General features: G+C 39.5%; 4 protein-coding genes across 4 annotated transcripts; 2 read left to right on the top strand and 2 right to left on the bottom strand.

The window, feature by feature from the left end:
- Positions 1-2026: 2026 nt before the first annotated feature.
- On the bottom strand, positions 2027-5530 carry LOC109239862 (putative disease resistance protein RGA3). Its single transcript, XM_019406453.1, has one exon. The coding sequence runs from the start codon at positions 5029-5031 to the stop codon at positions 2509-2511; it is 2523 nt and encodes an 840-aa protein (XP_019261998.1). The 5' UTR covers positions 5032-5530; the 3' UTR covers positions 2027-2508.
- Positions 5531-6578: 1048 nt separating this feature from the next.
- LOC109239861 (putative disease resistance protein RGA1) lies at positions 6579-11182 on the top strand. The gene is made up of 2 exons (XM_019406452.1): positions 6579-9662; positions 10981-11182. The coding sequence occupies exons 1-2, from the start codon at positions 7119-7121 to the stop codon at positions 10987-10989; spliced, it is 2553 nt and encodes an 850-aa protein (XP_019261997.1). The 5' UTR covers positions 6579-7118; the 3' UTR covers positions 10990-11182.
- Positions 11183-12467: 1285 nt separating this feature from the next.
- LOC109239852 (putative disease resistance protein RGA3) lies at positions 12468-13846 on the top strand. The gene is made up of 3 exons (XM_019406445.1): positions 12468-12708; positions 13226-13290; positions 13376-13846. Exons 1-3 carry the CDS (start codon positions 12468-12470, stop codon positions 13844-13846), a joined length of 777 nt encoding a protein of 258 aa, XP_019261990.1.
- A 1182-nt stretch (positions 13847-15028) lies between these two features.
- Positions 15029-17947, bottom strand: LOC109239859. The gene is made up of 3 exons (XM_019406451.1): positions 17803-17947; positions 16356-16853; positions 15029-15771 (listed from the first exon to the last, which is right to left on the bottom strand). The coding sequence occupies exons 1-3, from the start codon at positions 17888-17890 to the stop codon at positions 15248-15250; spliced, it is 1110 nt and encodes a 369-aa protein (XP_019261996.1). The 5' UTR covers positions 17891-17947; the 3' UTR covers positions 15029-15247.
- Positions 17948-27138: the final 9191 nt, after the last annotated feature.

The raw sequence follows: 27138 nt of genomic DNA, 5'->3' as shown, positions 1-27138 counted from the left end.
AGGATGTTGAGATGGATGTGCGAGCACACCAGGTTAGATAGGATCAGAAATGAGGTTATTCGCGATAAGGTGGGGATGACCTCTATTGAGGACAAGATGCGGGAAGCGCGGCCTAGGTGGTTTGGTCATATGAGGAGGAGGATCACAGACGCCCCGGTGAGGAGGTGTGAGAGATTGACATTGGAGGGCCTACGGAGAGGTAGAGGTAGGCCAAAGAAGAGGTGGGGAGAGGTGATTAGGCAAGACATGGCGCAACTTCAGCTGACCAAGGACATGACCCTTGATAGGAAGGTATGGAGGTCGAGAATTAGGGTAGTAGAGTAGGTAGTGTAGAGTGTTCATAACATTAGTATTGGCACACAGTCTCGTAATCTGTTGGTAGTAGTTTTTTATGACTAACTATTATTTTCTTTCATTGTTGATCACTTTACTGTCTTGTTGTGTTATTATGCTTTTATATGGCTTTTTGATACTGTCCCTTGTTGCCTATATTTCATTAATGTGGTACTTATACTATCCTGAGCCGAGGGTCTATTGGAAACTGCCCCTCTATCCTCACAAGGTAGGGGTAAGGTATGCGTACACACTACCCTCCCCAGACCCCACGGTTTGAGATAATACTGGGTATGTTGTTGTTGTAATATATATATATATATATATATATATATATATATATATATATATATATATATATATATATATATATATATATATATCTTCTCATTACTAATTATATTGTATGACTCCCTTCATTATTTAATCACCACTTAAACAATCCGAACATTATAATGGTAACATGATTTTGATGTTTATTCTAACTCATTTGACTTAAGCATTTTGAGGGCTATAATTGAATTTATAAATAAATAATTATACGTTTGTATTGTATAGACGTGTTGAAATTGAATGTTATTAACTTTCCGCTGCCCCATATAATATGTTTAAGTTGTATCGTACAAATATATGCTCTAGAAAAATTATACTGATTTCTATATGTCAAAAAATTCATATTTTATTAATAAAAAACTTATCTAAGTTTGAAGAGCCCAACATACGATTTGCAAAATTAGATTTGAACTTCAAACGTGATATTCAAGTCTTATTAGCATTTTCTTGAATGACATGATAATCTTCACCCCAAGTTAAACATAAGGAAATGTTAATTTTGTTCTTAAATTACTTCATTCATTCAAATAGAATGTCCACATTCACTAGTTATCCAGGACAAAATTATGTTTTCAAGAAAATAAACATTAAAATTACTCAATCTCAAAAGATAATTTATAAGGTGATCAATGCTCAAAATTATATAAAGAGATAACAACATATTTTCTCAAACTAATATGGGATACTGTGTCTGTGACAAACCCTATACTCAGACTAATTTGGAGCGTGTACAATATAATATGAGGCTCAGACATTTGGTAAATCAAAATTAGAGATCAGTCTAACTCAAATACTATATTATGAAAATAAACCTCAAACCTAACTCAGCTATTCTTAACAGCTTAGACTCTGATTCGACTAGGCTAATTATTCATCAATCCATTTGGATGTGAAATTTTGGGGGTTAATTTCTTGAATTGTCACTCAATTTTACTTTATTGCACCAATATTTCTTAACTCTTTTTTTATATAATGAACAAAATCAGTATACTATTCTTTCAACCGAAAATTCACTCAACTTTGTGTATCACATAAAGTTACTAGGTGGAAACAAAGTAGACACTTGCCAAGATACTTATGCAAAGTTGAATGACTTTTTATGAGACTTAGGTAAAATTGAGCAACTTTTTCTTTACAAAAAATAATCCAATAACTTTGATATAATAAAGTAAAAAATTAAAGTGATCCCATAAAATTACCTCTGTTTGTTATTGACTCCACATGCTTTACATTTAGACAAAAGAATTACTACTCAAGGCGTAATATTAATTTACTACACACACACACAAAAAAAAAAAATCAGTACACAAATATCCATGAGTTTAAAAAGGGCAGCCCGGTGCACTAAAAGCTAAAAATATCCATGAGTTTAAAACTAAAAATTTCTCCTTTCTTTAGAACTGCATTTGAAGTTACACCAGAAATGTAGCTTGTTTTCCCATAAATAAAGCAGTTAAGAGTGCCACAACAGTCAACACAATCAAGACATTGGAACAAGCAGATAGGAAAAAACTAAAAGCTGAAGATCATGGAAATTGAGAAAGAACATGATAACCAACCAAGGCATGAAGGAAGCATAACGAGGGACCATATGTACATAGACTATAAAAAAGGGCTGCTCGGTGCACAAAGCATCCCACGTTTACGCAGTGCCGGGGGAAGGGCCGCACTCCAAGGAGGTGTGAAGTAGGCAGCCTACCCTGACGCAAGCATCAGTGGCTGATTTCACAGCTCGAACCCGTAACCTATATATAGACTATTTGGATAATTGGATCAGTTCTCCATTGATGAGCCTCAGAAATGATGAGATATCCTACCCGAGCATTCTGAACTCAAGATCAGTCAGTTATCGATCCTAAGTACCTTCAGGTTTGTGAGGCAACTCATCCCCTCGGGCAATGAAGATAACTTACCGCACTTGGAAATTTCAAGTTTTTCAAGTGCGGTGAGATTTTCCAGCCACTTTGGCAATGCTGCAAAATTGGGGCACCTTTCCACCCTCAGGTATTGTAGAGTAGCACTGGAGCCTTCAAGCCATCGGGGCAAAGTAACTAATTGTGGTAACCCGGCAAGCACCAACATCTTAATGTTCCCGAGGCATTGAACATCTTTTGACTCCAATCCGGGTAAACCTCCAATAACTAGTGACCGGATCATCCTAAGTCCTTCAATATCTTGCCACTCCAATAATGTAAGCTCTTTACAGTCAACAATCAACAGATTCTCCAGAGCAGTAAGGTGTTTCATAGCACTTGGGAAAAAGGTCAGTCTTGGGCAACCGATAATTGCCAATGTGCGAAGGCTAGTAAGATACTGCAGGCCTTCAGACAAAGATACGAGATTCGTGCAGCTATAAATATACAAAGAACGAAGAGATGATAAGCAGCCAATTGCTTTATCAGGAAAACTTGATTGCTTGGTGGTTATATGCACGTGTCTTAGGCTGATCAAATTTCCTATATCTTTAGGTAATCCTTCAAGTTGTGCACAATGAGAAACTCGAAGTGTCTGTAAGCTCAGCAACTTGTTAATCGAATCAGGTAATTCTCTAATGCTTCCATTGGAACTTATGTCAAGATATCTTAAGTACTTCAATTCGCCAACAGAGCGAGGCAGCTCATCAAAACATGAATCACTTATATCTAGCACCCTAAGTTGCGCGAATCTTGCTATGCAGTTCTCAATGAACATTGTACTCATCGGCCCTACTCCATCAACAGAGAAGGATATGGTCCTCAATGTCTGGTTATTGAGAAGGGATGCTGGCAGTTCCTTGCCTGACAAATCATAGTCAGAAAATACCACATGTCTGACCTCATCAGAAATGCTTTGTGTGTGAGAAGCTACCGTACAGAATTCAACCCCTGCTGCTGACAGTGCAAGATCATGTACAAGGTCATGCAATCTACAGAGTGAGGTAAAAACAGAACGGTATTCTTCAACTTCTTGAAAAAAGGATCTCGACAATAACTCTTGGAAATATTGAATCCCAATGTGTTCAAGATCTTCAGATCGCTGATTCACGAGACCTTCTGCTACCCACAACTGTATCAATTTATCTATTTCAATCACACAGTCCTTGGGTAATATTGAGCAGTAAGCAAGACAAACTTTGAGATTAGATGGCAATAGCTCATAGCTTACGATTAGTGCAGGTGAAATGTCGTTATTCTGATTTGAGTTCCACATCTTATGATTTTTAACTTCATGCCACTTCCATTCCTTAGTTTCCATGTGTAATGAAGATCCTAAAAGCATTAAGAGTAAGGGATTTCCCTCACACTTCTGCACTATATCTGATGCAATCGCAACAAGATTTGGATATAGTACTTCTTGACCTTCTTCAAAGGCCTTACTCAAGAACAAAGTCAGACAATCTTCACTTGATAAACCCTTCAAACAGTATGCAGGAACCGTCCCCATTATCGAAGCTACTGCCTCATTCCGCGTAGTTACAAGAATCTTGCTTCCACAAGCACCCACCATCAACAACTTCTTCAATTCATCCCACTTTACTGGATCCTCATTCCACACATCATCTAGAACAATCATATACTTCTTTTCATACAAAGTCTCACGAACGAGAGTCTGCAGTTCATTCATATCATCATTCTCACACAAATCTTCTCTAATTGAATTCACAATTTGTTCCAATAATTTCTCTACTTGAAACACACGAGACACACGAACCCACACACGCAGCTGAAAATGACTAACTATCCTTGGATCATTATACACCAGTTTCGCAAGAGTAGTTTTCCCAATACCTCCAAATCCAACAACAGGAAATACAAAAAGGACTGCTTCATTTCCTGGTTTTAAAAGCGTTTCAACGACAATATCTCTATCAAAGTCCCTCCCCACAACACCAGAGTCATGCACATACGCATGTGTATGCATAAGCCCCCTTGCTCTGTGAGGACTAGGAAAGCCACCAAATCCCATCCTCTTAAAAAACACTCGGCTCCTACTTATCTTATCCAATATCTTAATGAGCTTTCGCGTTACAAGACACATTCGAATCCTATAGGCAAAAGGGTTTGATCTAGAGAAGGAAAAAACACACACCTTTGCTGATGTCGCGTCGGGAAGCAACTGGTTTTGCAAAGACCAAATTTCATACTCTTCAATCACATGCTCAGCTTCATAAAACGCGGGCTTTAGCATCTCAGCTACCTGATGATCAAAGAGATCATCAGATTCTGTGACTCTAACAAAGAGCTCTAGTTTTTTGAGTTGGGAATGCATTTTCAAAGTCCTTGCAATGTCAACAATAGTGTACAATTTCACTAGAAGCATATCAACCAGTACCTTCATATCCATGGTGATGGAAGGGAATGTTGCAGATTCTTGAAGCTGATCCATAGAGAAAGATTGGTTCTTGATTTACATCTTTCTTTTAGCAGAGGAAGTAAAGGAAGTACAAACTAATTAATAAGTGCAAAGATTGGTACTTTATTGGACTATAGGATATCCTTGTGAGAACTGAAGAGCGTTTGCTTCTTGTTGACTTCTAGGGAATGAAATTAAATCATAATCAACAAACTAGGAAGTTTCTTCGCATCAACAAGTTGGGTAAAAAGAAGAGGACAAACTTTATAGTGTTGACTTGACTTTGAGCTAACTAATATGTCACTGTAGCAGCATTTTTATATTGCTAATTGGCAAAGTTTATTACAATGGCAGAAGTGGTGCAAACTTGACATGCTTGCCAGTTGTTTTAGAGGTCCTTCGCTCTCAGAGGACATTTCACAAACAGGTGGGGAGCTTCACCTTCGCCGCACTAAAATCTTGTGGCCAATGTAAGTTCAAACCAAATTTGACTAGTATTTCCTTTTTGGATATTTAGACAAAGTTACGTCGAATTATCCCTCCACTATTTAGTATCGGTACTTTGTTTAATTAATTCAATAAAATAGGATACATTTTTACTAAGTGGGCGTATTTCCGAAAAAAAATGTAAAAAAAAGAAGTGAAAATGATAGTATTTGATATTTCGAGTTGTGTTTGGACATGAATATAATTTTGAGCTATTTTTGAATTTTTGTGAGTGATCTGAAGCGAAATTCATTCTTTTGGAAAATAGCCTTTTTGGAGTTTTTCAAATTTTCGAAAAAATTCCGAAATTCATCTTCAAGTGAAAATCAAAAATTGATTTAAAGTGCAATCTCTGTATTTTCCTTCTATAATATACACGCGAAATGACATAAATTGATTGAGCTTGTCCACGTACTAGTGTAGAGAATAAAAAAAAAATAATTTTTGTATTACACAAGATTCAGGAAAGAGTCGTATCACTAGAAATGCGACGTAGACAACCTACGCATAAAAAAAATAGGTTTAAGCCAAACTTTTAATTAGAATTGTACTTGAAACCTCTTAATCAGAAGCCAAATAGTGTAGTCACACGGCAATTAACTAATGCAGAATTTTGTACTTCATAACAAATGCAGTATAAAATAATACTCCTTCGATCTTAATTTATGTATCATATTTTTCTTTTTAGTCCGTATCAAAATATTTTTTTATTTAAAAATAATATAACTTTAAATTTCTTACTTTATCTTAGTGATATGATTTACAACCACACAAATATTTATAGCTTATACTAGACAACTTTCAAAAGTCATTTTTTTTTTTAAATTTCGTGTCCAATCAAACACAGAATATGAATTATTATGCACTGATTGATTTTGCTAATACCTATAGCCAGACGTGCCTAATTTTGTGAACCCCAAAAGTCAAGTACTCAACTCCCATGCCTCAATCCAAGGGCGAAGTGCAACAATAGCTTCTTTTAGGCCCTCTATTTAAAATATATTCATATTTTGTAATGTATTTAAAGATTAGTTAATTCATCCAAAATTTACAATTAAGTATTCTGAATTTGAAAATTCAGGACTAGTATTCTGAATTTTTGAGCTGCTAATTTAAAATTCAGGATACTTCTGAACTAAAAAGGACAGCTCGGTGCACTAAGTTCCCGCTATGCACGGGATTCGGGTAAGAACAGGACCACAAGGGTCTATTGTACGCAGCCTTACCCAACATTTTTGCACAATGCTGTTTCCACGGCTCTAACCCGTCATCTCCTGGTCACATAGCAGTAACTTTACCAGTTACACTAAGGCTCCTCTTACAGAAATTTCTGAACTACTAATTTTTCAGGATATAAGATTCAAAGTTATGCACACAATTTTGGAACGATATCCTGAATTTTGAACTTTAAACTTTGAACAAAATTGACTAATCTTTAAATATATTTTAAACATACTCAAAAGTGGCTCCATGATATTATTTCCACTCAATCCAACTCATTTTCCTTGTTCCTTCTCAGTTATAACCAAGTCATTGAGAACAGCAAACTGCCTCTATCTAGATTTTTTCCTAGCTATATTTTTCACACTGCCAAAAATTTCTTTCCCTTTACCTTTTCACACCATCTGAAAAATATGGCAGCAGAATCTTTTCTCTTCAATATTGCAAACTCCATCTTAGGAAAATTAGGATCACATGCACTTCAAGAATTTAACTTAATTTGGGGTGTTAAAAATGAGCTTAACAAATTAAAGAAAACCTTAATTACCATTAGAGATGTACTCTTGGATGCTGAAGAGCAACAAATCAAGAATCATGAGTTGACAAATTGGCTTGAGGAACTTAAAGATGTTCTGTATGTTGCTGATGATTTTCTTGATGAAATTCAGACTTATGGTCAACAAAGGCAAAGGGTTAAATCTAAGGTTGGTTTTTTATTCTCACCCTTTAAAATGATTCTTTTTAGATACAAAATGAGTCATAGGATAAAAGAAATAAGGGGGAGATTAGATAGTATTGCAGCTGATAAAGCTAAATTCCACTTATCTGAGAGAAGTATTGCCTTAGAAATGAAAAGGGATTTGACATATTCCTTTATACTTCCATCTGATGTTGTTGGAAGGAGGAATGAGAGTGAAGAGATTGTTGAAGTTCTAATGCAAGAAAATGGTTTTGATGAGTGTCTCTCTGTGGTTTCAATTGTTGGAATTGGAGGTGTGGGGAAAACCACACTTGCTAAATTAGTGTACAGAGATGAGAGGATAGTAAAGAATTTTCCTTTGAGGATTTGGTTGTGTGCCTCACAGGATTTTGATGTCATAAAGTTGGCTAGGAACATTGTTAATTTGGCGAGTGGTGTATCGTGTGATAACTTTAACGTTGAACAAGTGCATGCTTCACTTCAAGATGCATTGAGGGAGAAGAGGTTTTTACTCATCATTGATGATGTTTGGAGTCGAGATCGTTCAAAGTGGTTAGAATTGAGAAGTTTGTTGATGGTTGGAGCGCGTGGAAGCAAGGTTGTTGTAACCACTCGTAGTGATTATATTGCCTCGATGATGGAATCTGTTGTTACATACAGCTTGAAAGAACTACCGCACGAGGATTGCTTCTCTTTGTTTCTGAAATGGGCGTTTAGAAATGGACAAGAGAGGCATTTCCCGAACTTAACTAAAATTGGAGAAGATATAGTAAAGAAATGCAAAGGAGTGCCTTTGGCAGTGAAGACTCTAGGTAGTATGTTATATGCGACAACTGATGAAAGGGAATGGTTAAAAGTGAGAGATGATGAGATATGGCAACTAAAACAGGATAGTGATGATATCTTACCTGCACTAAGATTAAGCTATAATCAGTTGCCATATTACTTGAAGCAATGCTTTGCTTACTGTTCGATATTTCCCAAGGGTCAAGAAATCGCGAGCATCATGCTGATTCAATTGTGGTTGGCGCAAGGGCTGATACACTCATCTAATGAAAGCCAAGAGTTGGAAGATGTTGGTGTCCGCTACGTGAAAGAGTTGTGTTCGAGATCTCTTTTTGAAGAGGTTGAAGCATACGACTCATTTGTAACTTTTAAAATGCATGATCTTGTTCATGACCTTGCAGTACTAGTTGCACAAACCGATTGTTGTGTCATAAAAAACAATACTGATAGTATAACTGAGAAGGTTCGTCATGTAACGCTTTTCAATTATAGTCCTGCAGAGAAAAGCATTCCGGAAATTTTATGCAAACAAAATAGAATTCGGACCATTTTTGCTCCGTCTGAAGGATTTGAAAGGTATGCTGCTCTTTTGGTTGGTAAATGCATTTCAAGATTCAAGTACTTGCGTGTGTTAGATTTACGCCATTCAAGTCTTGAGACTTTGCCAGATTCCATTGGAAACATGAAGCATCTAAGGTACATTGATTTTAGTGGCAACAACAACATCCAGATGCTTCCCAGTAACATTTGCAAGTTGCCGAATCTGCAAACTTTGCGGCTTGTTCTTTGCACAAAACTTCAGAAATTGCCAAGAGAGCTGGGGAATTTGGTCAGTCTAAGACATCTGTACTTGACAACCAAAGAGCAGAATTTGCCAGAGAAAGCATTGGGATCCTTGGCTCTTCTTCAATCCTTATCAATATTTGGATGTGAAAATCTTGTATCACTATTTGATGGAATACAGAAGCTCACAAAACTTAGGACTCTAGTGATCGGTGATTGTCCGAGGTTGACTTCTTTGCCAAGGGGCATAGTTCTATTGTCAGCCTTAGAGAGCTTTATCATTGTCAATTGTGAAGCGCTTATGTTGTCCGACTGGCAAGATATTCAGGGCCTAAAGCGAATACGGTCACTTGTGATCGGAGGACTTCCACAATTGGTGGATTTGCCCGAGTGGTTGAAAGGGGATTCTAGTAGTCTAAAATTCATTCGCATCTCGACTTGTCCAAGCTTTGTTGCATTGCCTGCTTGGCTGGAGAATGTCACAGCCCTCGAGAAGCTTGAGATTACAGGATGTCCAAAATTGTCATCTCTGCCGGATAGCATGACTTCTCTTACTACAATGAGGATGCTGAAAATTCAGAAATGCCCTGGATTAACTAGAAGATGTGAAAAGGATACCGGAGAGGATTGGTCAAAGATAGCTCACATCCAAGAAATTCATCTTAATGATATCAGAATATACAGTGAGGTACAACTTTCTTTTATTCTTCCTTGATTCCTTTCTCCTCCCACCCCATTAGAGCGCAAAAAACTCGAGCAAAAGGTCTTAAAATTGAAATTTGAACTTTATTCATGTATATACTTTATTGCTTAGTCTAGTACTCTTTATCTCTTTGTTGACTAGTATAGGTTCCAGAATCAAAGAATTTTCAATGCCCTTCGATGAATCTGTCAAAATAGTCCCTTCGATGGGCTACAATTTTTTCCAAAAGATTTTTGTCTGAATTATGAGGATTCATAAAAAAAAATGATTAGTTTTAGGCTGGCTGTCAACCTACTGCAACCCTCCACCTTTATCTGGTTTGTGAAGGTCAAAGTGAGCAAGCTCACACAGAGCGAGTTAAGTTTTAGTTTGTTTAATCCAATATGTTGCTCTTTATTAAGAACTATCTCAAGTGATAAAATGCACCACGGGGAATGACTCAAAATCGACCTTATGTTGGCCTGGTTACTTACTGGCTTCCTAGAGGATATCGAGGCTCGTTACTAGATGCTTCAAACAACATGATGAATTGCTTCTTGTAGTAGTGTTTTGAATGAACTACTACAGTTTTGAGTTTGAAGGTTACATGACTGAATATGAAATTCTTATGGTTAGTGCTTACATAGAGCCAAAATGCTTTCTGATTATCCCTCAAGTGCCCATTTTCCTTAATGATCTGTGCCCCCCTCTCTCTCTCACACACACACAAAATGGATGAAAAAAAGTACACCTGAAGCCGTATTCGCATATGGAACCAAGTTCTTGAATGTCTGTTAACGAGCTTTGTCTGTTATGCTGTGTTTTCTCTTGAGTTCATTTGCCACTTCCACAATTACATCTAAAGCAACTTTTACTAAGACCAATGTAGTTGTATGTAAACCAAGAGCAATAGCATAACAACAACAACAACAAAAAACCTAATGTGGGTCCCATAGGTGGAGTCTGGGAAGGTTAGTGTGTACGCAGACCTTACTCCTACCTTGTAAAGGTAGAGAGGCTGTTTCCGATAGACCCTCGGCTCAAGAGAAATATATAAAGAAAAGAATCCATGTAAAGAGAGGCAGTAACGATAGTCAAAAAATAAAATAACCGAAGCAACATCAAGAGCAATTGCATGATGAACCAAAAAGTATTGTTAAGAATAATGAATTACTATCTTGTCTGCATTAGTGACTGGATTATGCTGATTTCTCACATCATATATCAAATATTGGACCTATTACTAACATGTTATTGATACATTTCCATAAAGATGTTAGACCTCTGACTCCAATGCAACCTAACTCCTTAATTTTTTATGTAGGTGAGATGAATGTGTCCAATTTATGGCGGATGTCTCACAACACATAGGAGTTTACAGATGACAGCTCCAAGACCTACTCAAAGACCATGTTCTCTTTTAGATGAAAAAATAAAAAAACTATTGTAGAAATTTAATTACTTGTATAAAACACTATGCATGAATTTCATGTTACCATTTTAATCACTCTTAAATCTTCTCTCTCAACTTTGCTTGATGACCTGTGAATAGTTGAAAGGGGAGCCTTGGAGCAACGATAAAGTTGTCTCCGTGTGACCTATTAGGTCACAGGTTCGAGCCGTGAAAGCAGCCACTAGTGCTTGCATTAGGATAGGCTGTCTACATCACACCCCTTGGAGTGCGGCCAGTGGCGGAGCCACATGCGTGTCAACTGACACCCCTTTGTCGGAAAATTACACTGTGTAGTTAGGTAATTTCTTATAAAATATGTATATATACTATGTATTGACACCCCTTGACTTCTTGGTGAGTTTATTTCTTCATATTTTGACCCCCCTTGATGATAATCCTGGCTCCGCCACTGAGTGCAGCCCTTCCCCGGACCTTGCGTGAGTGCGGGATGCTTTGTGCATTGGGCTATTCTTTTTTTTTTAGTTTATCTTTTTTGATAAATTTTAATTATTAATAGTGTGAAATATCCAGTATTGTGGTTGTCTTGATTGGTTAGAAAGGAACAAAATCCATCAAAGAACACATGCTTACGCGCACAGGCTCACTCTACGTGAAAAACTTGCCAGCACACAAGTTTACACTAAACCACACAATTTTTTAGTTTGGTGTAAATATCGGGTGCGAGTAAATTTTTTCTTTTTTTATCCTTTCCATCACATTCCTTCAAACTAATATTATCCTAGGCTCTATTCATGGAGGGGAATCAAATGAAACAAATAGCAAGACAGAAGGATTTTGGTGCTACAAAATGTTTAAGTGTTCAACAACAATCCAATATAAGCAATAACAATCCAGTATAAGCACACAGGTGGAGTCTGAACTCTGAAGAGGGTAGTGTTACGCAGACCTTACCCCTACCCTGGGGTAGAGAGGTTATTTCAGATAGACCCTCGGCCCAAGAAGATAACAAGAGACAATAGAACAGTAACAACAACGGAGGCCAGAAATGTTGTGGGAAGGGACTTTGATAGAGATAATGTTGTTGAAATGCTTTTAAAATCAGGAACTGAAACAACCCTTTTTGTATTTCCCATTGTTGGAGTTGGAGGCATTGGAAAAACTACTCTTGCTGAATTGGTGTATAATGATCCAAGGGTAGTTAGTCATTTTCAGCTGTGTTTGTGGGTTCGTGTGACTCGCGTGTTTAATGTAGAGAAATTATTAGAACAAATTGTCAATTCAGTTAGAGATGATTTACGCGAGAATCTTGATATGAATGAACTGCAGAATCTAGTTCCTGAGACTTTGTATGAAAAGAAATATTTGCTGTTTTAGATGATGTGTGGAATGAGGACCCAATGAAGTGGGATGACTTGAAGAAATTATTGATGGTGGGTGCTTGTGGAAGCAAGATTCTTGTGACTACGCGGAATGCGGCAATAGCTTCGATAATGGGGACGGTTCCTGCATATAATTTGAAGGGTTTATTAAGTGAAGATTGTCTGACTTTGTTCTTGAGAATGGCCTTTGAACAAGGTCAAGAAGTACTATATCCAAATCTTGTTAGGATAGCGTCAGATATAATGCAGAAGTGTGAGGGTAATCCCTTAGTATTAATGATTTTAGGATCTTCATTGCATATGGAAACTAAGGAAAGAGAGTGGAATGAAGTTAAAAATCATGAGATGTGGAACTCAAAGCAGAATGACAATATTTACCAGCATTAAAAGTGAGCTACGAGCGATATTCTTGCTTACTGCTCAGTATTTCCCAAAGGCTGTGTGATTGAAATAGATAAATTGATACCGGTAATGAATCAGAAGATAAATTGGGATTCAATATTTCCAAGAGTTATTGTCGAGATCCTTTTTTCAAGACGTTGAAGAATATCGTTCTGTTTTTACCTCACTCTGTAAATTGCATGACCTTGTACATGATCTTGCACTGTCAGCAGCAGGCGTTGAATTCTGTACCATAAATTCTCATATGCAAAACATTTCTGATGAGGTTAGACATGTGTCATTTTCTGATTATGATTTGTCAGGCACGGAATTGCCAGCATCTCTTCTCAATAACTAGACATTGAGAACCATATCCTTCTCTGTTGATGGAGTAGGGCCGATGAGTACAATGTTCGTTGAGAACTGCATAGCAAGATTCGCGCAACTTAGGGTGCTAGATGTAAGTGATTCATGTTTTGATGAGCTGCCTCGCTCTGTTGGCGAATTGAAGTACTTAAGATATCTTGACATAAGTTCGAAGGCAGCTTAAAGAATTGCCTGATTCGATTAACAAGTTGCTGAGCTTACAGACACTTCGACTTTCTCATTGTGCACTACTTGAAGGATTACCTAAAGATATAGGAAATTTGATCAGCCTAAGACACTTGCATATAACCACCAAGCAAACATGTTTTCCTGATAAAGCAATAGGCTGCTTATCATCTCTTCGTTCTTTGTATATTCATAGCTGCACGAATCTCGTATCTTTGTCTGAAGGCCTGCAGTATTTTACTAGCTTTCGCACATTGGCGATTATTGGTTGCCCAAGACTGACCTTTTTCCCAAGTATTATGAAACACCTTACTGCTCTGGAGAATCTGATGATCGTTGACTTTGAAGAGCTTACATTGTTGGAGTGGAAAGATATTGAAGGGCTTAGCGGTCATTGGTTATTGGAGGCTTACCCGAATGGGAGTCAGAAGATGTTCAATGCCTCGGGAGCCTTAAGATGTTAGTTCTTGCGCGGTTGCCACAGTTAGTTACTTTGCCGCGATGGCTTGAAGGTGCCAGTGCTACTCTACAATACCTGAGAGTGGAAAGGTGTCCCAGTTTTTCCTCATTGCCAAAGTGGCTCGAAAATCTCACTGCACTTGAAAAACTTGAAATTTCCAAGTGCAGTAAATTATCAGCATTGCCCGAGGGGATGAGTTGCCTCACGAACCTGAAGGTACTGAGGATCGACAACTGTCCAATCTTAAGTTCAGAATCCAAAGGCACTCATATTTCTGAGGCTCGTATCAACAGAAAACTGATTCAATGATCCAACTATCTATATCTGTATGGACCCTTGTGTTGCTTCCTTCATGGATAATCATGTGCCGTTTAATGTTATGCCTTGAGTAGTATCTTTGCCTATTTTTTATACTTTTAGCCTTTTGAATCTGATAATCATGTAAAGCACGTGGCGTCATCACAGACAGAGGTACTCTAAAATATATCTAGGCATGATGAGTACTAGTTTCTTTCCGAATGTATTGGTAAAGATTATGCTATGTCCTAAAGCTCTACCTTCCCAGGCTAGGGGTAAGGTCTACATACACATTACCCTCCCTTCCCAGACCCCACTTGTGGTATCCCACTTGGTTTGTTGTTGTTGTTCCTTGTTGCTAACAAAGCCCGATAGTCTGTATGTACAGAGTTACAGACTGTAACATCTCATGCAGCCAACTATCTGGCTGCTTGCTTTCTATATTATGTATTTGGTTTAACCATCCGGTGTCCGTATCCTACTGGGCTCGACTAATCTGGATTGCACGGTGTAGGCTATCTAACCAGACAAGTTCTTCAGTACCATGACTCTAGCTTCATCTTTGATTTAATTTGCAAATAGGTATACTCCTTCCAAGAAAAATCTCAAAGGATCTGGAAAGTTGATGGTACCATCAGATTTGGAACCAAGAGAATACATGATTAAGCGGAAGGGGAGCCTTGGCGTAGCTGGTAAAGTTGCTGCCATGTGACCACGAGGTCACAGGTTCAAGCCGTGGAAATAGCCTCTTGCAGAAATGTAGGGTAAGGTTGCGTACAATAGACCTTGTGGTCAGACCCTTCCCCGGACCCGCGCATAGCGGGAGCTTAGTAAACCAAGCTGGCCTTTTTTAGAATACATGATTAAGCACTTTATGACTTCTAGAGGAAACAAGAAAGGTATGTTACTACTTTTATTGGATATATCATTCTTGTTCAGATTGAAAACTTAAAGAAACATAAAAACAATGGTAGATTTCACTACCCTTCTTCACACATGTGTTCACTTGCTTGAGTATTACAAATTTGATCTTGAAAAGAGAAAAATCTATTCCTATTAAAACTTGTCTAGAAATTGACCTTTTCTAAGTATGCTCATTTCCTTCTGGTTATTTACGGACATGAACAAGACTAACATCATCGATGACAGGTCCACACATGTGACCGAAGTCATGTATCTTCGTGTGATAGTATGGATTATAGAAAGCTATTGTTGTTCTACTTGTATCCGCCTGGAACTTGAAGCTTGCTTTCTTGTACCATCCTTTTCCACTTGATACAAAGGAAATTTCTGTACTGGCCTTGCCAGCAAATGCTTGAACTGTCATTGATCCGTGGCAGTCATTGTTGGCATCGCCGATGGTGAAAGTCAAGTTGTAGAATTGTTTGGGGACTGTTCTTACGATCTGTGCAATGCCTGTTTCCCTTCCTCCTATCAATTCAACAGCTCCAAATCCTGAAGGCACTAAGAAATGCTTCGAGTCGATGTATTTTGCTGGTTTTGCAAACTGAACCATCCATCCGGGAATTGGTGAGTACGGGCCTTGTTTCAGAGGGAGGACGAGCACCCCTGTCGAGAAGTTCTTGAATACATGAGGACCATTTTCAAATCCACCATTTTTCACCAAGTTACCTGCATACATTGTCCAAGAAAAAGGTATTGCATCAGAATCTGATTTTATATGCACCATTATACTAAGCTGAGAATTTTCACAATGTAGTGGGCGCATTTGCTCAAATGGCCTTTTTCTGGCCACTATTTAAATTCTGTCTCAGGGCGTAGGGCTATGATCGTAACCATTGGTTTGGCCGATTATACAGTCTCCCTTGGTTGAGACTTAAGGTTGCTAGCAAGATTCAGGTCAAAGCCACACGGCATTGTGGTGAGACGTATCATCCAACTACTTTTAAAGACGAAATTAGCCCACTGGACAAACGAGGAGGGATTTTAAAAAAGGGCAGCTCGGTGAACTAAGCCCCTCTATGCTCGGGGTCAGGGCAAGGGCCGAATCACAAGGGTCTATAGTACACAGCCTTACCCTGCATTTCTGAAAGAGGTTGTTTCCACGGCTCGAACCCGTGACCTCCTGGTCACATGACAACAACTTTACCAGAGGAGGGATTTTAAAAAATGGCCTAAAAAAGGCCATACAACAACAACAACATGAAAGGCCATATGGCACAAATAATCCGATGTATCGTAGGGTTGAAACTTACCTTTAGTATATGTTGCCGGGCTCATTTCCTTGATTGCAACATGGTCTATAAGTGGTCCACAAGTTGGATCTTCTTGGATACCAGGGTTGTGAAATGTGACCTTAACAAGATCAGAGTTTGCTTTGAAAGCCCAAGCATAAGTATCACCACCATCAGCACTATATAGTGTCTGAATGGGAAGATCACTCGACATTCCTGCAGCTGAGACGGTAAGGACCTCGTCTTGAGCACAAGTTCTGGTGGCTCCAAATGTGAGGGAATATGTTGTGTTTGGCTTCACCTTTACATATTGAGAGATAGAAGCCTCATTCCCTAACCGAACCGCATGGGCCCCACGAGGGATCGGGAAGTAGAAGCCGCCCGGCTGGGGCCCACCGGATACCCATTCTACTACACCCTTTTTTTCCCATTTGGGCAAGGAGTATTTGCCAATGATCACTGTTTTCTTCATATTTGATGGTTTTGGCCCCTGTTCAAAGTCTCCATTTTGCAGTAAATCTGTGAAATATTACAAAAAGAGATCAATATCACCTCTCAGCTAGCAGTTTATTGGAGATAACATTCACCCAAATATTCTGAGTGATTAGTTATTTCAGGAAACAAATAGCTCAAGAATTTCATTTGTTGTGACTTATAGACCTACAAACTTGTTAAATCCATGCATACAGTCGATGTTGCTCAGACTCTTCAAAAATGCAGACGCATGCGTGTCGGATCCTCCAAAAGTAGTGCATTTTTGGAGGATCCAACAGGGTGCGGCAGCATATTTAGAGATCCGTGCAACATAGCATACAGTACAAAAATGCTCAAATGCAATCTTATTGGCTAAGGTCTATAAGTTAGCTACAACCACAACTTGATCTATTTGCTACTCTTCTAGCGCAGTGGCGAAGCTACGACTTTGGCTAAGAGTGTTCAAGATTTAACCGATATGCATAAAAAGTAATATCAAGGTCACGAGTTCGAGTTGTGGAAGCAAGGCTGCCTTCGTCGCCAGAGGCGGACTTATGCTATACCGAGAGGGGTCACCGGCACCCCTAAAGTTTGGAAAAAATTCCATATATACATAGTCCTTAAAAAATAGTGATATATTAGTAGTGTGCACCCTATATACAAATCAGATTTTGGTTGAATCCAAAAGTGCACCCCCACCTTCAAATCCTGGGTCCGCCTATGTAATCATCACACCCCTTGAGGTGCGGCCTTTTGCGGGTCCGGGGTGAATGCGAGATGCCTCATGCACCAGGCTGCCTATACACAATATAATGTACCGGCGAAAGGTGTTCAACAACACATTACCAAATGACTCTACATATCAATAGCATCCTTATTATATAATGCAAAATAATTTTTTTAAGTACTACTCATCTTTATAGCAGCTAGAGTTGCTCACTTTTAATAACACTCAAGAAAGTAAAGAAGAAATTTACATAAGAGTAGAACTTACCATCAAGATATGGAACAGATGTTGCAGAAGCAAAGCTGATGTACAAACAGAAAATGAGTACAAAAGAAAGAGAGAAAAGGGAAGCCATTTTAGTGCAAAAACTTAGTGAAAAAAGAAGTGAGTGTCAAATAGAATGAAGAGAAAAAGCCAAGAACATGTCTTATTTAAAGAGTAATGAAGGCAAAATTATAAAAATTTAGTAAAGATAAGATTAAAAGGAAATGGAAAAAGAAAAAGTGTATAGCCATTACATAGTGCCACTAAATTAGCCGTGAAATGTGTCGGGTTGTCTCATTTTCCTCTTTATTTTCATTGAAAACTTGATATTATTTTATTAACAAAAGGGCTTAACTTTTATGTACTTATAATATACTACAGTCAAACATCTCTATAACGGCTACTACCATTTATAACTACACTTCTTTATTACGACCAAGTTTTGGAATCAATTTTCATCTTATGTGTAATACATTTTCTTTATAATAACACTTCACTGTAACATCCAAAAAATATCCGACAACGAGGTTATTATACAGAGGTTTGACTGTGATTTCTTACTATATCAAATTAACTATTGACCTACAACAACCAATAGCATAGTAGTTTGATTTGACAACTTAAGAAACATAAAAATAACATATTATATTCAGTTAAATTATATGGATAGTGTAAAATCTTTTTACAATATTATATAGTGTATGTAACTTAAATTCTTACCACCAACGGATAAAGTGAGATAATTGGAAACCTCTTCCTCTTAACTAGAGGCGATATATTCAGAATCCTTCCATTTTAACCGGAGGTCTCTGGTTCGTGCTCGAAAAATAAAAAAAACTTTTTGGTAAAGAGCGTTTTACCCTCTTAATGAGCTTACTCGACAAAAATTTGAATTAGTTGTCCATGATTTTGGATACGAAATGGAAAAAGGGGCAGCGTTGTACACAAAATATCCCGCATTCACGTAGGGTTTGGGAAAGACTGCACGCCAAGGGGTATAATACAGACAGCCAATCGTAAGCATTAATGACTGCTTCTACTGCTCGAACCCGTTACATATAGGTGAGACAACTTTACCTGATTTAAAAAATTAATAAATTCTTAAACGAGTCAAATACAAGCCAAGAACGTGGCTTACCTAAAAGTCTTAATTAGTTGCCGTAATTTTCTCTGTGTCACTTGGAATAGTTGAAAATTGTAGATTTCAATGAAGCTTCCTTTTAGTTTATTCTTCTACTTCACATGATATCTTAACTAGCCTTTGACTTATAATCCAATGAAATGAATCTGTACAGACAAGTACAAACTGACTTTTCACTAATCATTCATTTCCATTAATTGATAGAACATGTTTGCGTAATACCCTTTGAATTTTATTAATTGCTCCCGATCTCAATTTATACGAGACTCTTCGCTTTTCGAGTTTTTATCGTGTATTTGAACGTAGAATCTTATAAGCTTTTCAAAATTAAATTTACATATTTGAAAACTAAGTAAAGGTACGATAAGTTACAATAATTATTAATTTAAAATATTGAAAAGACATGAAAAAACTACAGTCAAGATATAATTCTTTTGACTCTCGAAATCGGAACATCATGATCACATAAATTGGGACGGGGCCAGGGGGGAAGGGAGTATAAAATATTAGTTAGGGTCCCTTTGAGTTATGGTTGATATTTATGATTTGCATGTGAACCAGCATCTCAAATAGTAGAGTATGGTTCACGTTCTGCTTATCAATTTTTCGGGGTATTATCACTTTGCCTTTAGCCCGCGTCAGAAATTATTTATATTCATTAGCCGAAAAATTGTATAAAATTTGTATAATTTTTATATATAATATGCAATATATATACAAAAAACACATTTTTTCGATTATTATTTTTAGAGTAGCTATACAGATTCATTTCCCTTTTTTTCCTTGTTAATTAAGAGAAGCAAATGTTTATAGTATTATATACCAACTGGTGAAAATTGAATATCTATAGAGTGTACTAACAAATTCATAAAATTTACACTCCTTGTCATTGATATGCAATGTGTTTATTTTATTAATATTTACAATCACTTCGAAAAAAGAATGAACAGTTGAAATATGAATTAAACTAATAGAGGATCTTTTTACTCAGTATAAGCCTTTCTAGTTCTTCAACTCTTAATTTTTTTTCTTTTTTCTATCGAAGGAGAGTGGCTATCACTAAATTTTATTCACTATAATAATAAAGTCATAAAATAAATTTTTATGTATTTACTGTAATAATAAAGTTACAAAACTATTATTATCACATAAAATATCGAAACTTTTATTATAACAGTTACTACAAAACTTTACCTGTTATAATAGTAAAACCACTTAATGTGTAGATTATATATGTCATTATAGTGGATAATATTTAGTTACTTTTACTATTGGTGAATTGGTGATTTTATTATTATAGGAGACAAAATTCAATTGCTTTAATATGACAGAAGATATTTTTGTAATTTTAATTCTATGGTGGATAAAATTTACGTTAAATTAAGCCGAAAAGTGAGTATTCTCACGTGACAATTTGAAGATTTTATGTAGGATTTGCATTCTGTGGAATTTTTTTTTCTAGAATGTTAATATTTCTTTAATTTTAACTGAATAAACAAAGAAAAAAGAAATAAATTCTAAAGTCCATCTTGTCCCCTTTGGTACGCCGGTTGGTACGGCAAGCGCGGTGCCCATTTCACTTGCATGTGCGATCATAAGCTCCCTTGATTATAATTTGGTCTCTACGCACTGAATTTTTATTTTTTTAAAATTCCTTTTCACACTTATTGTCATTTGTTAAATTTTTTGTCTAATGAATCTTGTACCTGCCGTTAGAAAAAATTCTCATTTTTGTCCCATTAACTCATAACGAAATTCCAATCTGAGAATAATGTTTACCTCGAAAATATGAATAACAATTAAATTTGATTTGTGGTTTTAAAGATATGTGATTAGATTCAACACCAATTAATAATCAAGAAATATGAAGTAGAAATAAAAGAAACAAGTGAATCAAACCAAAGTTACTCAGCAGCGGTGACCTCGAGCTTAGTGACCTCGAGGTAGGTTCAGAGCAATAAGAATAATTAAGTAAGAAAAGTAAAGAAAGAGCAGTAGAGCTGAAGGACAATTCTGATGAACAGTAAGAGAGAAAAGTAGAATAGTATATTCTTGCCAATAATCAGATGATGTTACAAATGATTGGGATCCCTTTATATAATAGGGGAACCCTAAATAAGGTATATCTCTATTTACAGTAAGGAATATTCTTGGTACAGCTGTCTAACCGCCTAGTACGGAATCATACAATCATATTCCGGAATTTGCGCTATTATCTGGGAGACGTGGCAGGAATCTAGCCCATTTTGTTACAAGTCCATAATGGTACTATCTTGGGGTCGAGCATACTCGGCTTCGGCGTCCATTGTACTTTGCTCCGTGGTCATTGCATCCTACCTTCAAGCTCGGATCTGATCCATCGGGCTCGAACTCGGCCTTGTCCAAACTCGGGTTCGAAACGAACCCTCGAGCCTAGAAATCGGAGGCCTCTGATTTTGACCGTATACAGACAGTCCCCGCATTTCTTAGAGTGGTTCGATAAGAAACGATTTGATCTTCAATGCTCCGATGCCTCAGTCCCAATGCTAGTTTCGTGATGTCAGTGGCTGAAGTGACTGAAAAGGTCGCTTTCGTGCAGTTCCCAAAGTCATTAATTGGAGGCGGCTGACGGTCGGCTGTTTGGCTTCTCCACTACGCTTGAGTAACCTCTATAAATAGGCCAACTTCATCATTTCACAAATTTTACTTCTCTAAACGCTTTCAAAATTTCATTAGCTCCTTCTCTAAGTTCATCCTTCTCTTTAGTTTGTCTTTACTTCATAATCAACCCTTTCTTTTTGAATCACTTCACCACAATGGCTAAGACGTCTAAATCCGTTCCTCAAAAAGAAAAAACTTCTTCATCATCGCATCCGGCCAAAAGTAAAACGGTAGCGCCACCTCGTATCGAGGAGTGTATTCCCAAGCCGTGCGAAACAACATCTTATTTCAAAATTGAAAAACCTGTATTGACACTAGGTCGATGTGAGCCCATGTCCTGATACGTCTGTTTAATAGCCGAGGATGAGCTCGAGTAGGTAAAAAAGGACTACAAGTGGGAGAACAAAGACGTAGTGATCCCTTCCCCCGAGGAGGATATCACTACATATAAAGCGGGGTGCTTAAGCGTGTATACCTACCCATTCACGCTGGGCCCTGCAAATCCAGCTCTGGGTCCCATAGATCCAGCTATTCTTGATTTCTGCCAAAATACCAAGTGACGCTTGGCCAAATCTACCATTCATTCTGGCGAATTGTTCATTTGATCAGATTCTTCTCGATCCAGGTCGAGGGGATGCCTTTTACCCTCGACCAACTGATCAGGCTGTATAGTCCCCGACTTTATCAAGGTGGCTTGATAAAACTACAACGCCGATCCTCAAAATCTCTCTTCTCCAGCATCGATGAGGACAAAGACCGAGGATGGATGAGCCGATTTGTCCGAGTCAGGACCTCTGACCTGATTCCTGCTGAGAGGATGCCATTCCCCGAGGAATGGAACATGAAACGTAAATACATAGTAACTTTATACCCTGCTTTCTCTTCTTTTTCTCGACTTTATCTTTTCCCTCGGTCTAACCCCTTTCCGATGGCGCAGCTATTGCTTGGTTTCCTAGAGCGGTCCCGGGCCTCGAAGGTTGGGTCCGAAAATTGGCTTCCACTTCCTCATATGCGGAGCGTTGCTGGCGAGATTTGGCCAAGGGCCGATGAGAGGCTAAAAATCATGGTGAGTTCTCTTGTTTGTTTACTTGTAACTCTTTAGTGGAATACTTGCTTTGTTTTTATGCAGGTCTCGGAGATGTTGTTGCTATGCGGCCTCCCCCGGCTGGTGAAGAAGAGATCCCGAAGCCTTGTAAAGAAATGAAAAGAAAAAGGGGGTTGCCCGCAAATCCCCCGAAGCCCAAGAAAAGCGTGGCTCGAAAGCCCAAGGTCGACACGGTGGCCTTATCTCCGAAAACGGCCCAACGCCTTCTGGATTACGAGGAAGAAGAAGATGACGATTGCATGTTAGTAGCTCGTAAAAGAGGAAACACCGGTGCTTCGAAGTCTGTCGAACCGTGATGGTTGATGTGGTTCATTCTAGAGCCGAAGAGATCTCCGAGGGGAGTTCAAGCAAAGTCCCCGAGATATCGAGCAGTAAAAAGGCGCCTCGTCTCGGAGGTCGTTTGGAGGGTGAGGCCGAGGGTCCTGGTCCCGAGGTCCTTGAAAGAGAAGAGAATGCCCTGAGTGGGTCGCTAGGGGTGATCAACGTAGATGGGTCGCCGCCTGGTCCTGAGTTCTCCGAGGGGCAAATCCGAGATGCTCGAAAAATGAAAACTTCTGATGTAGGGACGTGCCACGAAGGGCATGACATCTTTCGAGAATGCCTTGCAAGGATCGAAGATGGTCCCAAACCAGATGCTTCTTTTATTTTCGACGAGGCCCGTCGGCTCTTCAAACAAGTAAGTTTCTGTCCTCTAAAATTATGCTTGTGCTTTACCCTTGTCGTTCGGAGTTTGATCTATCCCTTTTTGTGAAGGCCGTCGTGCTCCATAAGGAAGAATTCTCCAAGTCTCGAGCTGAGCTTGCTCGATGTGAAGCCGAGCTTAAGAAGATTTCGGGAGAGATGGACAGTCTTAAAACCCTCTATGCCAAGAAAGAGGAGGAGATCAGCAATCTTCGGGCCGAACTGACAAAGTCTTGCCAAGAAAAAACCGGGCTCACCGAAAAGGTAAAATTCCCTCCAAAGTTTTGTTTTGGATTAGCCCGATCGGTCTTCTAATACTTTTATTTTGCAGTTTCAACAAAAGGGCGAGCTGGTGGAGCAGCTTCGAGAGGAGCTCAAGATGAAGGAGGCCGAAACCCTTGGGTAGAGGCAAGGCATGGACAATCTTTCCTCTAAAAAAGTCTTCGAGAGCAGTCGGCTTCACTCGAACACCAGCTTCAAAGAGTGAAGGAGGAGAGCCTAGCTCGAGGCCGCAAAATCGAGGAGCTTAAAGCTAAATTCGTTGCTGAGCTGGCCAAGGCCAAATTTGATGCTGAGGCAATTATGTCTTCGTACCGAGCCGACGTTGAAGCAGCTAATGCCCAGGCAAAGGAGATCTTCGCTGCGGCCGAACTTAAGTTATCATGTGCACTTGAGCGTGCCAGGCAACAGTCTCGGAGGGAAACCCTCGAGGAGGTGCATGCTCGCGGCTTCGATCTCCCAGCCGATATTGAAAGGGCGAAGATTTTGGAAGAAGAGGCTGCCGTTTTGCTTTTCTGATGAGGATGACTCAGCTAGTGGCTTTGAAAGCGGAGGAGATGAAGACAAAGTCCCCGAGGAAGAGGCTCTCGAAGATACAGCTGCCGAAGATGTGGCCCCGGAGTAGTTTTAGGTTTCTTTATTTTGCCTTAGTGTTTTTGTGTAAGGACCCCTTCGTGGGTATTTGTAAATATCTTTTGCAAACATTTCTTGGAAATACGGAAAGACCTCTTTGTTTCAACTTTGACTTGTGTTGAATTTCGTTTTGTCCTCATTTGTGGAAAATTCAATTGTACAACTCGAATGATCGGTCCGAGTACTGGTTTGGACTCGGAACATAATAAACCCTTAGGTTTTTAATGACAAATATAGTAATCATCGAGCTAACTTCAAATCGATTCGATGCGAGCTCCGGATATCGGGACTCTTGAGTCCGAGTCGAGTGAGAACGGGGTCTCGAACTATATGTTTTGGCCCTTAAGCCTTTCGAAGTTGGCACTTAGGCTCTTATATATCGGCCTTTAGGCTCTTTAAGTTGGCCCTTAGGCTCTTTAAGTTGGGCCGATTCGGCCTCTAGAGTGGCTATGTAATTTTTTCCTCTTTTCGGCTAAAAGACTTAGTGAAAATTGTTATGCCTTAGCATGTGTTTTTCGTACCCATTGGGTTTTTCGAAGGTTCGACGAGTCGGAACCCTGTTAATAATTTGTTTGTGTAAACATAGTCAAAAACCTCGCTAGAATTTACACCCTTACGGCTATTGGCCATCACCAAGCGAAAGTAAAAATTCTACCTCGCTCGAATTAACAAGTCAACGTACAATCTCGCTCGAACTTACGAGTCAAAACTAACTCCGCCCAAGTTGGCGAGTCAAAATTCGACCTAGCTTGAATTTACAAGCCTAAACTGACTCCACCTAAGTAGGCAAGTCAAAATTCGACCTTGCTCGAATCTACAGTTGAAAGTAACTTCACCCAGAATGGCAGGACAAAGCTCGACCTCGTTCGAGTCAACAAGCCAAAGTTCGACCTCGCTCGAACTCGTAACAGGTCACAACTCGGCCTCGTTTGAATTTACACCCATTTGGCCCCCGTCCACCACCAAAGAGAAACTCGACTTTCATTCAAGTGATTAAGTTTCGACCCCGCTAGAACTAACAAGATAAGATCCGACCTCGCTCGAATCAGCGAGCTAAATTCGACCTCGTTCGAATTCCCAACTAAAAGTTAGGGACTCATCACGGGGAAATCTGAAGATCTTTTTTTAAAAAAAATGAAGAGAAAGAAAGTCAAAATATATGCCACCAAAGGAAAACCAACTTATTCAGATATATATACATACACGACAGCGTCTTACAAAAGGCCGAAAGCGTGCCCCCATAGAAAGAGAAAACAAGAAACAACAAAAGAAACAAAAAAAGAGCTAAGTACGAAAAGCTACAAAAAATTCACTCGGCCTCATCTCCACCAGCGTCCTCATCGGCGTTATCATGATCAGAAGAGAGCCTATCTTCAATCTCAGCACCCCCACCAGCCTCCGGTGTCAGGGTCATAACCGCAGGCAAGACGAGCCTCCCGTGGCTTGGTCCGAGCATCTTCAAAAGTGGCCTCAGGAATGCTCATCCCCGCCCACAAACCCTTATATATATCTCGCTGGGCCTCAGCATGGACCCATAGCTCGTATAAATAATGGGAGATAGAAACAGAGGCAGATTCCTGAGGGGGAGAACGAGCCAACAGCTGCGCCTTCTCGGCCTCGAGAGCCACAACTTGGTATCTCATGTTTGAGGCATCCCACTCGAGCTCACCGATCCGCTATTCAATCCTTGCCTCCTTCAGTGAGGTCGTAGCCCTCTCGGCTTCCCACTCAGACCTGAGGACGCGGATAGTGTCTTCCAGCGCCGCTGCCCTCGCCAAGGTCGCCACACGGGCCCCCTCGGCCCTCTCCAACTCGGCCACCTTCCTTTCTAGCTCAACCACCTTCTCCGTCCACTCTGCACTTAGGTTGGAAACTCTAGTGGCATTTTGCTCAAGCTCGGCTCGCAAAGACAACACCTTCGCCTGAAGGTCCTCGCATTCCGCCGCAACCCCTTTGCCCACCTCGAGCTCCTCGTCTTTGTCCCTAAGCAGCCCCTCGAGCTTGCTACATCTGCGGATAGAGCGCATTAGATCCTCGTCCCTTTTCTCCAACTCCTCCCTGAGGGATTGAGTATCACTCCCCGCCCTAAGCTGCGCATGCATCTCACGGCACCTGTCGCGATACCGGTGATACTTCGTGGCCATTTCAGAAAGACTTCGACCCGCGTATCAGCCCTACGAGCACTCTCTATCTCCAGGATGTAAGTCTAATAAAAGGGGGGAGGGGGGAGGAATCAGAGAAAGCAATTGGATATATATATATATATATATATATATATATATATATATATATATATATATATATAGCAAAAAGAAACTCACCCTCAAGGCCATCCCAGCCACACCGCGTGACAAACGAGAATCACTGATCTCCCGAAGAGACCCGCTTTCGGCGGCGGAGCACAGAAGGTCGAATTAGAGCACCAAGTCTACCGTGTCCTCCAACAGATTAAATTTCGACGGAATTTCGAGCACATGGGAAGGGCCTTCCGCTCTCACATCGACCCTGGTAAAGCCTTCCTCGAACATCTTCATGTCATCAGAATCGATATCAGAATCGGATTCATAGTCCTCTATCACTACTCCCTTCAACCTCTTATTAGCCGAAGATGGGTTACGGGCCTACCAAGACGTAGACGGGTGCTCAGAACAATTGCGGCAGCCTCGGAACTCTGTCCCCCTGCCGCGGTAGCCTCTTCCATGCCCGCAACGGGCATCGCCTCTACCCCCAGGCTGGCATCATTGCCGGCTTTAGACACCGCCAAAATAGGGTCGCCCCTCGAGGGCGTTTCAGTCAAAGATGCCCCCTCCAACACTATCCTCCGCCTCTTTGACGGAGCCTCTTCTCCACCACCACGAGA

This window comes from Nicotiana attenuata, unplaced genomic scaffold, assembly GCF_001879085.1.
Source record: "Nicotiana attenuata strain UT unplaced genomic scaffold, NIATTr2, whole genome shotgun sequence".
Lineage (NCBI taxonomy): Eukaryota > Viridiplantae > Streptophyta > Magnoliopsida > Solanales > Solanaceae > Nicotiana > Nicotiana attenuata.
The sequence above is the reverse complement of the archived record's forward strand: the minus strand, read 5'-3'. Positions and strand labels throughout refer to the sequence as shown.

Coding starts and splice junctions, on each gene's coding strand:
- LOC109239862 (XM_019406453.1), bottom strand. CDS start 5,031: ATGGATCAGCTTCAAGAATCTGCAACATTCCCTTCCATCACCATGGAT.
- LOC109239859 (XM_019406451.1), bottom strand. CDS start 17,890: ATGGCTTCCCTTTTCTCTCTTTCTTTTGTACTCATTTTCTGTTTGTAC. Junction 16,854..17,802: donor ATCTGTTCCATATCTTGATG/GTAAGTTCTACT, acceptor AATATTTCACAG/ATTTACTGCAAAATGGAGAC. Junction 15,772..16,355: donor CCCGGCAACATATACTAAAG/GTAAGTTTCAAC, acceptor CAATGTATGCAG/GTAACTTGGTGAAAAATGGT.
- LOC109239861 (XM_019406452.1), top strand. CDS start 7,119: ATGGCAGCAGAATCTTTTCTCTTCAATATTGCAAACTCCATCTTAGGA.
- LOC109239852 (XM_019406445.1), top strand. CDS start 12,468: ATGAAGTGGGATGACTTGAAGAAATTATTGATGGTGGGTGCTTGTGGA. Junction 12,709..13,225: donor TATAATGCAGAAGTGTGAGG/GTAATCCCTTAG, acceptor TTGATGGAGTAG/GGCCGATGAGTACAATGTTC. Junction 13,291..13,375: donor CGCAACTTAGGGTGCTAGAT/GTAAGTGATTCA, acceptor GTTCGAAGGCAG/CTTAAAGAATTGCCTGATTC.